This window comes from Monopterus albus, unplaced genomic scaffold (assembly GCF_001952655.1).
Source record: "Monopterus albus unplaced genomic scaffold, M_albus_1.0 scaffold99.1, whole genome shotgun sequence".
Lineage (NCBI taxonomy): Eukaryota > Metazoa > Chordata > Actinopteri > Synbranchiformes > Synbranchidae > Monopterus > Monopterus albus.
In genome coordinates this window covers 4,003,724-4,017,460 of record NW_018127979.1, presented here as the reverse complement: position 1 = coordinate 4,017,460, position 13,737 = coordinate 4,003,724, and the positions used below count along the sequence as shown (strand labels likewise).

Here is a 13,737-nt window from a genome sequence, read left to right as displayed (position 1 = left end):
AACACCAAAACTTAGCAGGACCCTCTCATTTATATTATTTACATTTGTGTAACAAATAAGTCTTGGGCAAGCAAAATCAAAGAAGAATTGCTTTATCACAACTCAAACAAAACACCATGTCGTATCTCTTTAAAATACTATCTGACAGCATACTTTTATGCAGAAGCTAAGAATGTGAGCCATTATACCCATAGGCTACCACTGACTTTTTGGGTTTGGAGATTATTTTTCATTAGAAAAACAACCACATAAATTATAAACTCAATTGACCTTCCCTTGGAATTATTCAAAGGTCTTGCATTTGCTGAGGCAGACTGTCACTATGCTTCTTGTGCTTTTGATGATCCACAATATATTAAATAAAATCCAGATACTATTTTTTTTTGACTGAGTAGAACCACAAACTGACAAATACAGCTCGATTTCTACTGGCTGAAAAATATGGCTGAATAAAATCTTGTGAATTTTCTTTGCTGGTGTCACTTTCTACATAAACTAAAAGACTCTTTGTTTAATTAAACAAGGATTCCCGTTGGTATTATAATGTCCAGATGACAATAGATATAGGTCATACAAACTTATAAGGATCATACGTTATTTCCAAGTGTTGTTTCATATGGCACCTTACTTGTCTAGCCCATCTAGCTGGTGTAGCTGAACATCTACATTCACTGATTCTTTCTTAACAACCTAAAAGGAGAGAGAATGTTGCTTCAGTTTCATGCCAGATGGTAAATGCACACATCTGTCTGCCATGTAAATAGAAATACTTTAACTTGCCTCTTAACGATTTTGTTTAAAGATGCTCATCGGTCCATTAGTGGTCAAGAACCAACTAATACATCTTTAAGTCACTGATGAAGACGGCTTGATGACTTTAGATAACTGCTACAGCCTAGAGCAGTATTACTACAGTAGAAATAGATGCACTATAGGTGATAAGGTAGTAGTGGCACAGTGCCAGTGAACATAATCTTCGCAGCAATTACAGTACGTTTCTTGCAAAATGCAATTGGCAAAACCATTTATAAGTATTAGCCTACACGTATTTTAAGCAGGCCGGCCTGCACGCACAGATTGCGCGCATACTTTCCGTGTCCTCCCCCTCCTCCGCGGTCCTGTAAACGTCCTCCGCGGACTCCAGACATTTTCATTGGCCGCGGCGGTGAGAGGGGCGGAGGAGAGACTGACGGACTGACACGAATTCCTCGGCGTTCCTCAGATTTCTTGAAATCACGGACCTCCTGCTCGACAAACATTCAGACCAGCTCCTCTCCTCCGAGCTGATTTCCGAGCGGAGAAGCTTTCAAAAATGGTAACGTAGCGCGCTAAAAGTGGGGCTTTCCTCAAGTTTTCTCAGCCTACCAAGGAACTGGCGTGGGAACGGGTGGGAACGTAAAACTCCTATATTCTTTCTTCCTTAAGTAATCCTTACTTTCTCTCTCTCTCTCTTTCTTTGTCCAGATGTTGCGAACTGTCGCTGTGTTCCTTCTGCTGGCCGCGGCTTTCTGTAACGCTCAGGTAAAACTGACTTTATTTTCACTCTTAACTTGGAGTAAAAGGGTTTAAAATGTGTCCAATATCTTTTAAACAGTTTATAATCAAAAGTGTCTGTCTGAAGTAACCTTAAAGAGGAGCTTTGTCCACAAAGCAAAAACCAGCTAGAGCACATCTGGAAAAGGTGGGAGTAACTCTATTATCTGAAACATCCCGGTGCTGAGGTGAAAACGAGCCATTTACAGTCGGATTTTCAGGACTGTACTGAGTATTTTACTTGTTATAGCTAGTTTTCATCTTCTTAAGGAGAACCAATTATTGTTGGCAGTTATGAGCTTTATTGTGCAGACAATCAAACTCAGTTTAAATTGCCAGTGAAAGAGTTTCTCTCATCAGGGGCATCGTTCTCATTCCTAAAAATCATTGCACATATGAGACACTGGATTGGTATGTGTATGTTTTGATGTTTGTCAACTGAAACAAACACTCACATTTTGCATCCTACACGACCACACACACACACACACACACACAGAGAGAGAGAGAGAGAGACAACTCCTTTCCTCTTACTTTCTTTCTTTCTTGTGAAAAAGCTGCTGTAAGAAAACAAGAATGACACAGGAATGACAGTCAGCTGTGAAAAGAAAATAAAGGAGGGCTAGTGTTTGTCTCGCATGCCCCCCTGGCCATACTTGATGGCCCTCATCATCAGTATTGTAGGATGCTTTGGTTGCAAAATGCTCCACCAACTGGCAGTTGTTCTAATGGCACAAACACATTGGCCGGATGGTCAGTCGGAGGGTGTGTGTTTGTGTATGTACTCGGGGTGGTCAGTGTGCTCAGAGGTTGTGAAAATACTCACCTTATGGGTTTCACGCTGTGATGCTAAGTAGTCCAGCCTCTGAGTAAACACAAAGATAATGTGCTGTTAGATTAGCTGGTCTGAGGACACACAGAGATGATCCACTCAAACAACAGGGATATGATAAAAATTACTTGTACTGTATGACAAAACAGAGTTATTGGGAATTAGATTAGAAGACCACTGCCATGTCTGTGAGGAAATTATAAAGCTATAACCAGTGGCCAGTTAGCTTAGCTGAGCATAAGACTGGAAACAGGTGGAAACAAATAACATGTTTCTGTCCAACGTAATCAAAATCTAGCTTACTAGCACCAGTTAATGTTATATTTTGTTTGTTCGATCGTTACAAAAACCAAAGCGTAAAAACTATAATTTGCCTTCTTCCTAGTGCATATGTTCAGAATGACTGGTAACTTCCTGAAGCTTCCACTATTTGCTTGGCAGCTGGTTCCAGCCATTAAATAGTGAATTTTTACTACCTGCTGTTTCTTCCTGTTTCCAGTCTTTGTGCTAAGCTAAGCTAACCAGCTGCTAACTACAGCCTCATATTCAGACTTAAGAGTGATATCGGTCTTCTCATCCCACTCTTGAAGTATATTTCCTAGAATGTTGAACTAGTCCTTTAAGAAGTAGACCCGCACATAAACACACCAGGTGGTATTTGATGGCCTAACCTCACTGGACACAGCTGTTGAACACCTGGCTTTGTGTTGACTCTTCTGTTGACCTGGGCAACAGTTTCATGCAAATAAACAAGGAATTGACTTCCTTTTATTTATTTTTTCCAGACAAGCTGTAGTCTGATTAGAGAATAGATTTTTTTAAACACTTATTTCTAAGATAAATGTGAAACACAAGGTAAACCAATTGTCTGCTGTCTAGTGTATCTTTATAGCTTCACAGAGAAGTAAACCTCAGCTACAACATCACTCATAGCATGTCGCTTCGCTGACCTTCCATTGCTGTCGCTAAATTTGCTGTCTAGAAAATGTGCTATTGTGTGTGTCTGTATTGGTTTCATGGCCGTAATGTGTGAGGTATGACACAGTGAATACACAGCACACAGGAGACTTTGCTGAGTGCACCCAAGAAGCTAATGGGGAGGCATTAGAAAGGCATCCATTCTCCTAAGGTAATTACCCTGATAATATATGGCCTGTTGACTGGCCGTGGGAAGGACCTAAACTGGCATACCAGTGTACTGTCTAAAGGAGGCCAACAAGTCAGTGCAAAGTCCTTGCAGGAGAGGCTTCAGGGCATGTAATTAGGATCTGTTTAGGTGACTGGATGTGTGTCAGATTTGCTGGACAGACTGATGAAATTAATTCAATAAAACAGGATTCTCAGTGTGTGAATTGATTTTTTTATTTTCGGGTATGAGTGTAGGCTATTAAAATCTGGACACCAACTCCAGATTTACTTTGAAGGAGAATGCCTGTGTGCTCCCTGAGGTGAAAAATTGCATCATTTTAAGATAAGCGGCTCAGAAATGTAGCCTGGCACGGTGGCCGGGGTAGAGAAAACCGTGTGGAAAACCGTGTGTGTGTGTGCAGGCTGTAAATGAGATATGCATCTTGTGAATAAAATGTTGATGGTTCACTGGAACACACCGGGAGCTTGATATGCAAAGGAGGTCGAGATGCAGGCACAGTGAAAGTCAGAGTTCGCAGCCTCGGGGGACATGTGCGCACACACTCGCATATAAACAGAGAGAGGAGTGTTTATTTTTGTTTTATATGGCATGCAGTGTTATTGTGTTATCCTGCAATATTCGCAGTGAGGGTAGAATGACACAGTGGATAATATAGTTATGGGTTGTGGCTCTGGTTCTTGAAAAATACAGGTGTCAAGAGAAAGTCAGGCCAACAAAGCAACCAGACAAGCTCTCCTTGTCTCTTAGACAGGCCAAGAGTTGAGAGGGTAAAGAAAACAGGCAAAAGAGAAGAAAAAGAAGCTGACTGCCATGTTGAGGTCTTGGATAGCATGCTCTGACTGAACCACAGCCTCTCAGGCACCCTGCCATGTTGCCATGTTGATGCCTGTTCAGTCTCGTTCAAGGTGGTCTAAAAATATCAGCCCAGGTGGAGGGAACATGAGGGGACACTGTGTCCTCTGTCTGTATCAGCCTGCTCTAATTACTATAGCTCAGCATCCAGTCATGGGATTGTGGAGGGCACTGAGGCAGATTGATGTAGAGCAGAGAGACGATGGAGCCACAGTCATACGATTTTAGCAGGAGAGACTGGGGATGAGGTAAGACTTGGCTGTTCAGTGAGAGGGTAGAGACAAAGAAACAGGGGGGTGGACTGTGTTTCATGTCCCTGCAGTGTGTTCTCTTCACTCTTGGCTTGACTTAAAAGGAATCTTCATTTAGCTTAACAGCTGCAGTGGTGTCTTATCATTACTGGCTCTCTGCACTCAAAGGCACTACACATAAATTAGCACACATATCTTAAAGAGCAGCGCTAAAGTCTACTCAGATCATATGTGAGTAAGAGATAATTAATACGTAACATACTGACTAGAAGTTAGGGGGTTAAAACAGGTGGCCTTTTCCAGAGATGCCTCCTAAAAGCAGGTTATAAAGGAGAACAGTTTCCCATTGTTCCCCCTTTCTGCTCACTGGCAGAGGCAATAAGTCAAGTATTAGTGTGTTGTGCTAATAAAAAAAGTTTGAATTGCTAGAATAGGTCACTTTACTCCCTTACTTTATTGGTTCAAAATGACCCCAACATGCCAAAGCTTTCTGATCCAATAAACTGACCAGGAAACATTATATACTGCTCATTTACATCCACCAGGCATCATTCTGTGTCCTGTGGCCTGTGTAGTGGCTCTGCATATGAAATGCAGTTTGTTTGGTGTCAGAGAAGTCACTGTAGGATGAGCGATGAACTGGTTACCGTTGTGCTGATGGCCAATATAAAATCTTTCCACTGTTAAGTAGTTTTAAAGTGGCTCATTTTCACCGCTGTAACTTTGAAGTGATTCATGAAACAAATTTTATTTTCTTGTGATATGTGCGACCTTGGTGTCCTGTAGCGACTCAGGCTACAGGACAGGTTTTTAAAATAGTAATAAAGCAATTAGGCTGCACTTGATGCACTGTTTTAATTTGTGAGGGTTGCAGTAATGTTGGCTGTCAATTCATTATCTCTGACACAGTTACTTGATTTGCCAGCTGACATAAAAATACTCTGCACATATTTTGCTTTTCAGGCTAAAATGCCAAAATGTCCTTGCTCCAGCCTCTGTGTTGTGAGGATTTTCTGCTTTTGTTTGTCATCTGTCGTAGTAAACTGAATATATTTAGGTTTGAGTCTTAGGAGGCATAGTAGTTTTTCACTATTTGTATAGATGAAACAACAAAATAATTAAATATTTGCAGATAATAATTGATCAAAAAAAAAAAATTAGTTGCAGACCTACTCTCTTTCATTTTAAATGCCCAGGACCAGATTTTCGTATTTCCTGAAAAAAAAATCTATGTGTATGTGTCTCCTACCTGTGTAACTTGATGGAGATCAGTCTTGCATTGGTAAAAACATAAAACACAGGTCCTCGGGGGAATATACATCTTAAATTTGTCCAACACAGTGAACTACACAGCCACTCCTACCAAATAATTTCACTGTTTGAGTATGTAATTTCATATTTTATCGTTGCTTTAGTGTGTAGGAGAAAATAATAAAACATCCTATGTGAATGTGATTGTTGCACCCACATTCAAAGTAGAAGTACCAAAAATGAACCAGGTGACACCGACAGTAAATGATTATTGAGTTCTTAGGTGTGTGTGTGTGTGTGTGTGTGTGTGTGCACATCTGACAAAGAGAAGCAGCAAAATCCTCACTCTTGACAATAGTTGGCATTTCTCCTTGAAAAATAACTGAAATGGGTGATTGATTATCAAAACAGTTACCGATTCATTTTCTGTGGAACAACCAATGGATCATTCAACTAATCCTTGCAGCTCTAATCCTGGCTTGTTTAAAACTTATTTTATGATTTACTACCAAAAAAGACACAAGATGCTACTGTCAAACTTTATTAAGCCTGGTCTGTGTTCCAGATAAAGTCGTGTGGGTGTATCATCACAGTCGCATATCTGAGAAGATAAAGGTTGTGCAGACATGCCTGTTTACAGTCAAACAGATTTTAAATGGCTGTGTTTTACACCAAACACATCCCGCATCCGTAGGCGGCCCTTTTCCTTCTCTAAACATTCTCCAGTCATTAGCCCTGATACTGGCCTCCTAGAGGGAGCAGGGTAGAGGGCAGGAAATCTAGTCATTCCCCAAGCCTGAGACGAGCATGGGCCCTCCCTCTTTACCTCCCTTCCTCCCTTTTTCCTGACAGTGGAAGAATGCCCAGAACAGAGCAAGGGTGGAGAGAAAAGTGACACAGTGGGCAGAAAGAGAAAGTTAGTAAAGGGTTTGGGAGAAACGGCAAGGTTATCTGGTCAGCAACGACACAGATCTAAGTTCAAAGCAATGACAGAATGTGTTTTATACAGGAAAGACTGACAAGAGAGGAATGTAGACTTTGATTGGATGGATAGAGATGGGACAGTTCAGCCATGGGACTGACAGGGCTCAGGTGGTGCAGAGAGGACACTGTTGTCCTAGTAGTGTGACAACAGGGTGAACTGGGGAGGGGCGGTGGCGCTGTGCTCATACTGTGAGCATTTTATGTTCTCTGGTGACATTTTAACTGCTAGCAGATGTGGCTCTGCCAGGATTGTGACTTATTTCCTGCTTTTCTTCAGTCTCTCCCTCCCTGTGTTTTTCTCTTTATCTCCTTTCCTTCCATCCGTTCTTTCTGTTTTCTCTCTCTGTCTATCTGTATTTCTTCATTTTGTTTCTCCGTCTTGTCGTTTCTTTCAGGGTGTAGTTGTTACAGGCCGGCTCTTGGGTTTAAAATAAAAGGCTGCAGATTGGGGTGACATCATCTCGTCCGCTGGTGCATTCCTTTCACACTGAATAAGAAACACTGCACAAACAGGCAGATCAGTGTAAACTGGTTGTTACCCAGGCTCCCTTTGTTTCTGCAAGTTTAATTTCAGACCTGGTGCCCCAGAGACCATGTGAGCCCACCCGTAGAGCTGTTACAAAGAGCTCGTATCTTTATGACAGACTCAAATTAGTCTTACATTAGCCTCATTATTACAAGGACACATCCTGCCAGTTCTACTATCAACTCTCACTTCATATAAATCTATGAAATGATCGGGCATTTCTGCTCAAAGGAAGCATGTCAGTAAACAGTGTCATTTTGGGGGTTGAATTTGTGGAGCGTTTCCTCTGTGTCTGATCTCAAGAGGCTGTCAAGTACAGAAGAAATGAGACTGAACCTGATTTTATATGTATGAAGACACACTTGAATAGGTTCAGAAGAAACAAAAGGCTCAGAGTCTGACAATGAAGGGACTTGAATTATTGAGGGCAAACTAAAGCTTTCTGTAATGACTCAGAGTTGGAGCCAATGACAGCCTGTAATGTTTCTCCCGTGTGCCACAAGTTTGCATTAATTCCTTGTAGGAGGAAACTGGATCATAGTTAATGTGAAGCGTGTTGTTCTCTGGCTGTGCTCCACAGCTCTTTTGGTAAGGCCTGGTTAGAGGGAAAGACAAGTGAGAGGGAGGTCGTTCTGGGTGGAAGGAGGTGAGCTGTTCAGTTCAAACCCTCCCTTGTCTTTTTTGCTGTTGGCATGAGCCCACATCTCGTGGAGCTGAAGAGTGTTGGACAGTCTAGAGGTGGAGAGACAAGACGGGGAAAATGCTGGAGGAGGGGGCTTAGAGCAGCAGCACCTTTCTGACCTAGATACTGTGGAGATTTTGGCTAAACACAAACTCTGCCCAAGGCACAACATAGCTCAGGAATGCACCCCTCCCCTCCTACATTCTCATTCTCCTGATTCTGTACCTTGTCAACATCCCTCAGACATGATTGTAAAACACTGGATTGCATTTTGGGGTTGATGAGGGCAAAGTGGCCTTGCTGTGTGTGCATTTGTCTGACCATCTGTTAGCCCGAGTGCCTCTGTTGTGGTAGCAAAACATACAGTATACAGTATGATGCAAAGAATGGAGCAGGTCAGAAACATGATGCTTCACACACATACAGTACATCCTTAAAAATCAAAATACGTTTAGATGTGCATGTCCACTGAGATGTGAAATACACTTATTCACTTTCTTTTAGAGAGGTAGATGAAAAGATGAATAACTCTCTCCTGTCATATTTCTCATGCAAAATAGATATGAACTCAGCAGGTTAGCTTAGCAAAAATACTAGAAGCAGAGGGAACAGCTGGCATGACTAAGCTAAGCTGCTGCTGGTTGTAGCTTCATACTTTATATGTGCTATGAGTGGTATCAATTTTCTCTCCTGTTTCTCAGCAAGAAAATGAATAGGTATCATTTTCAGAATTTCAAGCAATTACTTTAATGCCTTACCGTGTACATAGTGTATCAACACTTGTAAAGACAGTAGTAGTACCATTCAAATTAAGTTTAAGTTTTGCTGATTATAAATGCCTGTGCAAATCTCCAAATCTCAAATGGAGACAGATTAGTGCTTTCAGCTGGGAGACTTAGTGCCTGCCTTGACTTGACTGCTTCATCAGTTCATCTCATAATCATTTACCCTTTATGCTTATCTCAGCTCAGTAGTTATTCATTTGGCAGTATTTTCAAGTCATATAAAATTAAAGCACAATTAACCACAGCCATTTAGATTGTTGTCTTTTCTTGGGTGGCATGAAGAGATGATTTTACACTAATGACCAGAATATATTTACACATTATTGCTTGTCTGTCTCCTTCAGTGCTTCTGGGATACATTATCTTAATATTTCAAGTTGTCAAATATTTAATAATTCATGGAAATACACATCAGACTTGCTGTACTGTAGTGTAGTGTTCACAGTGTTACTAGATACATCTCATAATCCGATACAATGGCCCTGCAACAAATCCTAGCTTCATCATGTTAATTTAATGTTGAAACTGTGAAGATGCTGATGCAACTCAAGCTGAACCAACCTTCACCTTTTTGTAATGCTATACAAATCAGCAGCAATGGAAGATGCAGCCTCCACTATGAGTTTGTAGTGCTGAATCAACACCTCTCTAGCACAAGAAAAGCTCAATATGAAAAGGTTTTACTGCAGGGATGTTGTATTGGATTGTATTAAATGAAGACTGGTGTGCCCAATAAACCAGTGAAACTGATTAAACTGAAAAACTTTGGGGTATAATTCATAAGCAGAAAGATTAAAGTCAGTATTTAATGCATTTATTTTTTTTTTGAAATATCTTCCATTATGCTGTTTGTCACTGTTGGCGTGTTCATGTCAGGGTGGGTACTATCTGTAAATCAATGTTTTCTGTGCTAAAGAGGAGCAGGGTCCACACGGGAATGGATTCACAGTGGCTGTAAAGTGACACTCACAGGAGAGAAGCATTGATTGACCTGCTAGATCAATAGTGGGTCACTGAGATGCACACGCACCCACATGCATGCACATAAAGGCAGATAGGCTCCATTACTTGTACTGTGTGTGTATGACATGCAGCCTTGCTGCTGTTGCACTCTCTGTGTCCTTGTCAACAGTAGAAAACGTTGGAGGCCTTTTATTTATTTAGTTATTTATTTTCTTTACTGAAGGGAGAATACATTGACCTTTCACTGAAGTCTGCCACCTTATGAAGCTGTTTAACACATGGCAGGCAGGGGAGAAATTGTCTTCAAAGCACACACGGCCCCACCTCTTCTCTTGTATTGTCACCATCTACCAGGTTAAGAAAAGTCTGTCTCCTCGTAGTTTCATCTTTTTATTGTTTCTCCCCCCTGCTCACTTAGTTTCCCCCTCCAACCTTCATCACGCTTTGCACGGCTAGCCTCGCCTTACATCTCTGACAGCCGTAAAAGGCCATGACCCCGGCAGAGAGAGTTACAGCAGAGCAGAAAGTAGACTACGCTAGATTTGAATTGTGAGGCACTACGCAGAGGTGGAAAGATGAAAACGCTGAGCTGCGAGAAAAATTACTTTTTGAAAAAAATGTTAAAACTTAAAGTCATTTTAACCTTCTGATGAGAAGATAGAACCAACAGAAGGGAAGAAAAAGACAGGAATGGAGAGAGATAAGCTGTAACGTGTGTATGTACAGTATAATCAGTAACATACTTTAGGCAGTTTTTTAATGAAGGACTCAGTTTAATGGGTGTCTGTACATGCGCAGTAGTGTGTCAGTTATGGTGGGGTTTGTGGAGAATTCTGGCTTTGTGGTTGTGCCTTTAAACATTATATCAACGTCTGAAACCTGGATGAGTACAAATCTTGGTATGAGAAATCCAAAAATGCTAGCTGTTAGTTTTATTATAGAAACAGGGATACTGTGGCATTAAAACACCTCATCCAGCTGTCTGATCACTTCATGTGCAGCAGTGTTCTTGTTAGTTGTTGTTAATTATTGAAACAAAAGATAAAATGACATTTGAAATCTGCTTTTTAAAAGCATAGTTGTGCATTTAGGCCAATTCTTCCTTTTTAGCATACAGGTCTGAGAATGGTTTTGTAGTTTGTCATCAGCTGCTCACTAGGAAAGTGAAGATACATTCTCTCTAATCATTTCTTTAGGCCTATTGCTGTTAGTTTTCATCATACACTGGTGAAAATAGGTAGAGATTATAAGCGGAGTGTGATAAATGCAGGCAGACCAGGCAGCCATAAAAACTGGTGAGCTTGCCACAGCAGTAACCCAGTTGGTATAGAAATCAGACCACATGCACTTACACATACAGAAATAGATGATAAAAACCCAGATAATGTAACACTCATATATACATGAAGACGAATAACCAACTGTATATCACATGTATCTAGAATTATGGTCAAATAAATATAAATGCAACCATAGCGCATGTAATGGGGTATGCCTGCCCACTCCTGTTCATGGCTCTGGGCTAAGCAAAGACATGATTTATGACCAGACAGTATAGAAAGGCTGTCGCTGCAATATTCAGCCTCATTTCTCTGGTTTGTTGAGGGTTGGTTTGGTGACATTGTTTTATGCAGTCTGTGTCAGTCGTAAAATCTGAACAACACTGCTGAGATATCATTATGAGCCTTGGTTCCATTTGCCTCGTTTGTTTGACACTTAAGTGGTCTTGCCACAACAGGAGCCTCACCATAGCAACAGTCCACTTGAATCAAATGAAAAAGAGCCTTGAACATCTGCCTTCATTAGCTAAATGCCAGGGATCCTCTGCTGGTTCTACTCAGAGAGAGATGGACAGACAGAGCTCTGCGTTTATACCAGATTCATCTCAGGAGCAGATCCATTATTCATGTTCTCATTGAAGGTTTCTACAGGTTTCACCATGCTTCTACCCCAGCTGTGTCTAACAGACTGAATTGTCCAACATACTCAAGGCCACAGGGATTACTTTGAAGATTTTCCATGACCTCAGCTTTGGAGTACAAGTGTGTTCGTGTATTTAAGTCATGCATAGAAACTGAACCCCACAGTCTGTCTCCTCCTTACCAGTTTTCAGTTAAAGCTGCTACAGTTTGATGTTTTTGCATCACGCCCCCACCCACATCCATTTTGTTATGTTCCATCATTAGTAAGCTTATGACAGCTCAGCCACAAGAATCCACCTTCATTTTAACCTACATACCAGACTGGGCACTGAAAAACACTCAGCAGCTTGGGAGCCAATTCACGTGCAGTCATACACAGAAGGCCAACTTTCTGTCTGGCTCCTACAGGAAACAGCGACTTAAAGAGGAGGGGGCGAGTCTGAAGAAACTGGAAGGAGAAAAGCTTTCACAGAGCATGGGAATGAGCCCAAAGGAAAACAGCCCAGACTCCAGATGTGAAAACACCCTGTATACAAAACACAAACTTAAATACACACTCATATACAAAGACACACAGATAGGGAAAGGAGGAGGTAATGAGGGCCATGAAACAGCTCCGCTTGGCGTCTTGTGATTGGGTGTTTTGTAGCACCAGTGAACTCATTTTTTGGCAAGTCTACTGGCAATCTTCAGCAACAAACAACTGAAAGATAATGAAACACAGACATGAGAATGTCACCAGAGAACATGAGGCTCACCGAAAAAAAGAAGCTTGTTCAACTGAGACAGAATCACTGGAGGCGTTTGAATACAAGGAAGGGGGATTTTCAAGCTGACATTTTGGTTGTAATCTAAAAAGATCGTGTCCATCTTACTAATAGCACTCAACCTCATCAAAAAAATCCTATTTTAAAACTCATTAGGGTGGTACAGCCATGATGGTACTAATAGCACTCAACCTCATCAAAAACTCATTAGAGTGGTACAGCCATGATGCTGTCACAAACACACCAAGCAGTCAAGTCAAGGCGGCACACAGATCTCAGCAAAACACATCAGCTTCATTATTTCAGTTGTTTCTGAGTGGAGCATGGGCAGCTGTCAATGAGCAGGGTCTGGCCATCGTTGACATGGCAACTACTACATCAATAAAAGTACAGACACTAAAACATTAGGTTAAGGGGGATTTTTGTTCTTTTGATCCAGATGTGAATCAAAACACACATGATGATAGACAAAACCACAGTCATAGTTTGGATTTTTACAAAGCTAACAAAGCTCCAAGTGAGTCAGAATCAGGACCACATTTAAATTGATCATGTTGGTGATATAGTGCCACCTAGCAGTGAGGAACTGCAGTCTTTGCAGTATGTGAAGTAATTTAAATAGGTCACACTAACTGTTTGACTTGGACTCATCCAAATATGTATGAGAGTGAATAAAGATCGGAGGTTGGGGTGGTGAAAACAGTGTCTTCCATTTAAAAAAAACATTTTAAAAAATTGTGAAAATATGGATAAGTATGTGTGTTGGCCCAAGAAAGCCCTAATAAAAGCAACGTATTTTTACACTGTACAGTTTAAATGTTATGACCAAATGGCTACCAAAACCTAAGCTAATCATTTGTTCTTTACTCTTGGCTTAACTTTCAACTAGAAAAGGAAACTGTATCTCTGTGACTGTGACAAATCGCCACAGATGCTTTATATTTGCAATTTGGGTATATATATCAGCTTGGGTGATTTCAGCCATCACCCAAGCTGAAGTCACTGAGGTAGTCAAGAAGCTTCTCGGTGGCAAGGCACCGGGGGTGGATGAGATCCGCCCTGAGTACCTTAAGTCTCTGGATGTTGTTGGGCTGTCTTGGTTGACACGCCTCTGCAACGTCGCATGGCGGTCGGGGACAGTGCCTCTGGACTGGCAGACCGGGTGGTGGTCCCTCTTTTTAAGAAGGGGGACCGGAGGGTGTGTTCCAACTATAGGGGGATCACACTCCTCAGCCTCCC

The 13,737-nt window shown here is 41.4% G+C and overlaps 1 protein-coding gene across 1 annotated transcript in view; it reads left to right on the top strand.

Annotated features, from left to right (window-relative positions):
- Positions 1-1,172: 1,172 nt before the first annotated feature.
- The window catches only part of fstl1b (follistatin-like 1b), a 23,578-nt gene continuing 11,013 nt past the window's right edge, over positions 1,173-13,737 (top strand). The window contains exons 1-2 of the mRNA XM_020609477.1: positions 1,173-1,315; positions 1,465-1,521. Coding sequence (XP_020465133.1) covers positions 1,313-1,315; positions 1,465-1,521 — 60 coding nt within the window. The 5' untranslated portion in view covers positions 1,173-1,312. The remainder of the gene's footprint in view (positions 1,316-1,464; positions 1,522-13,737) is intronic.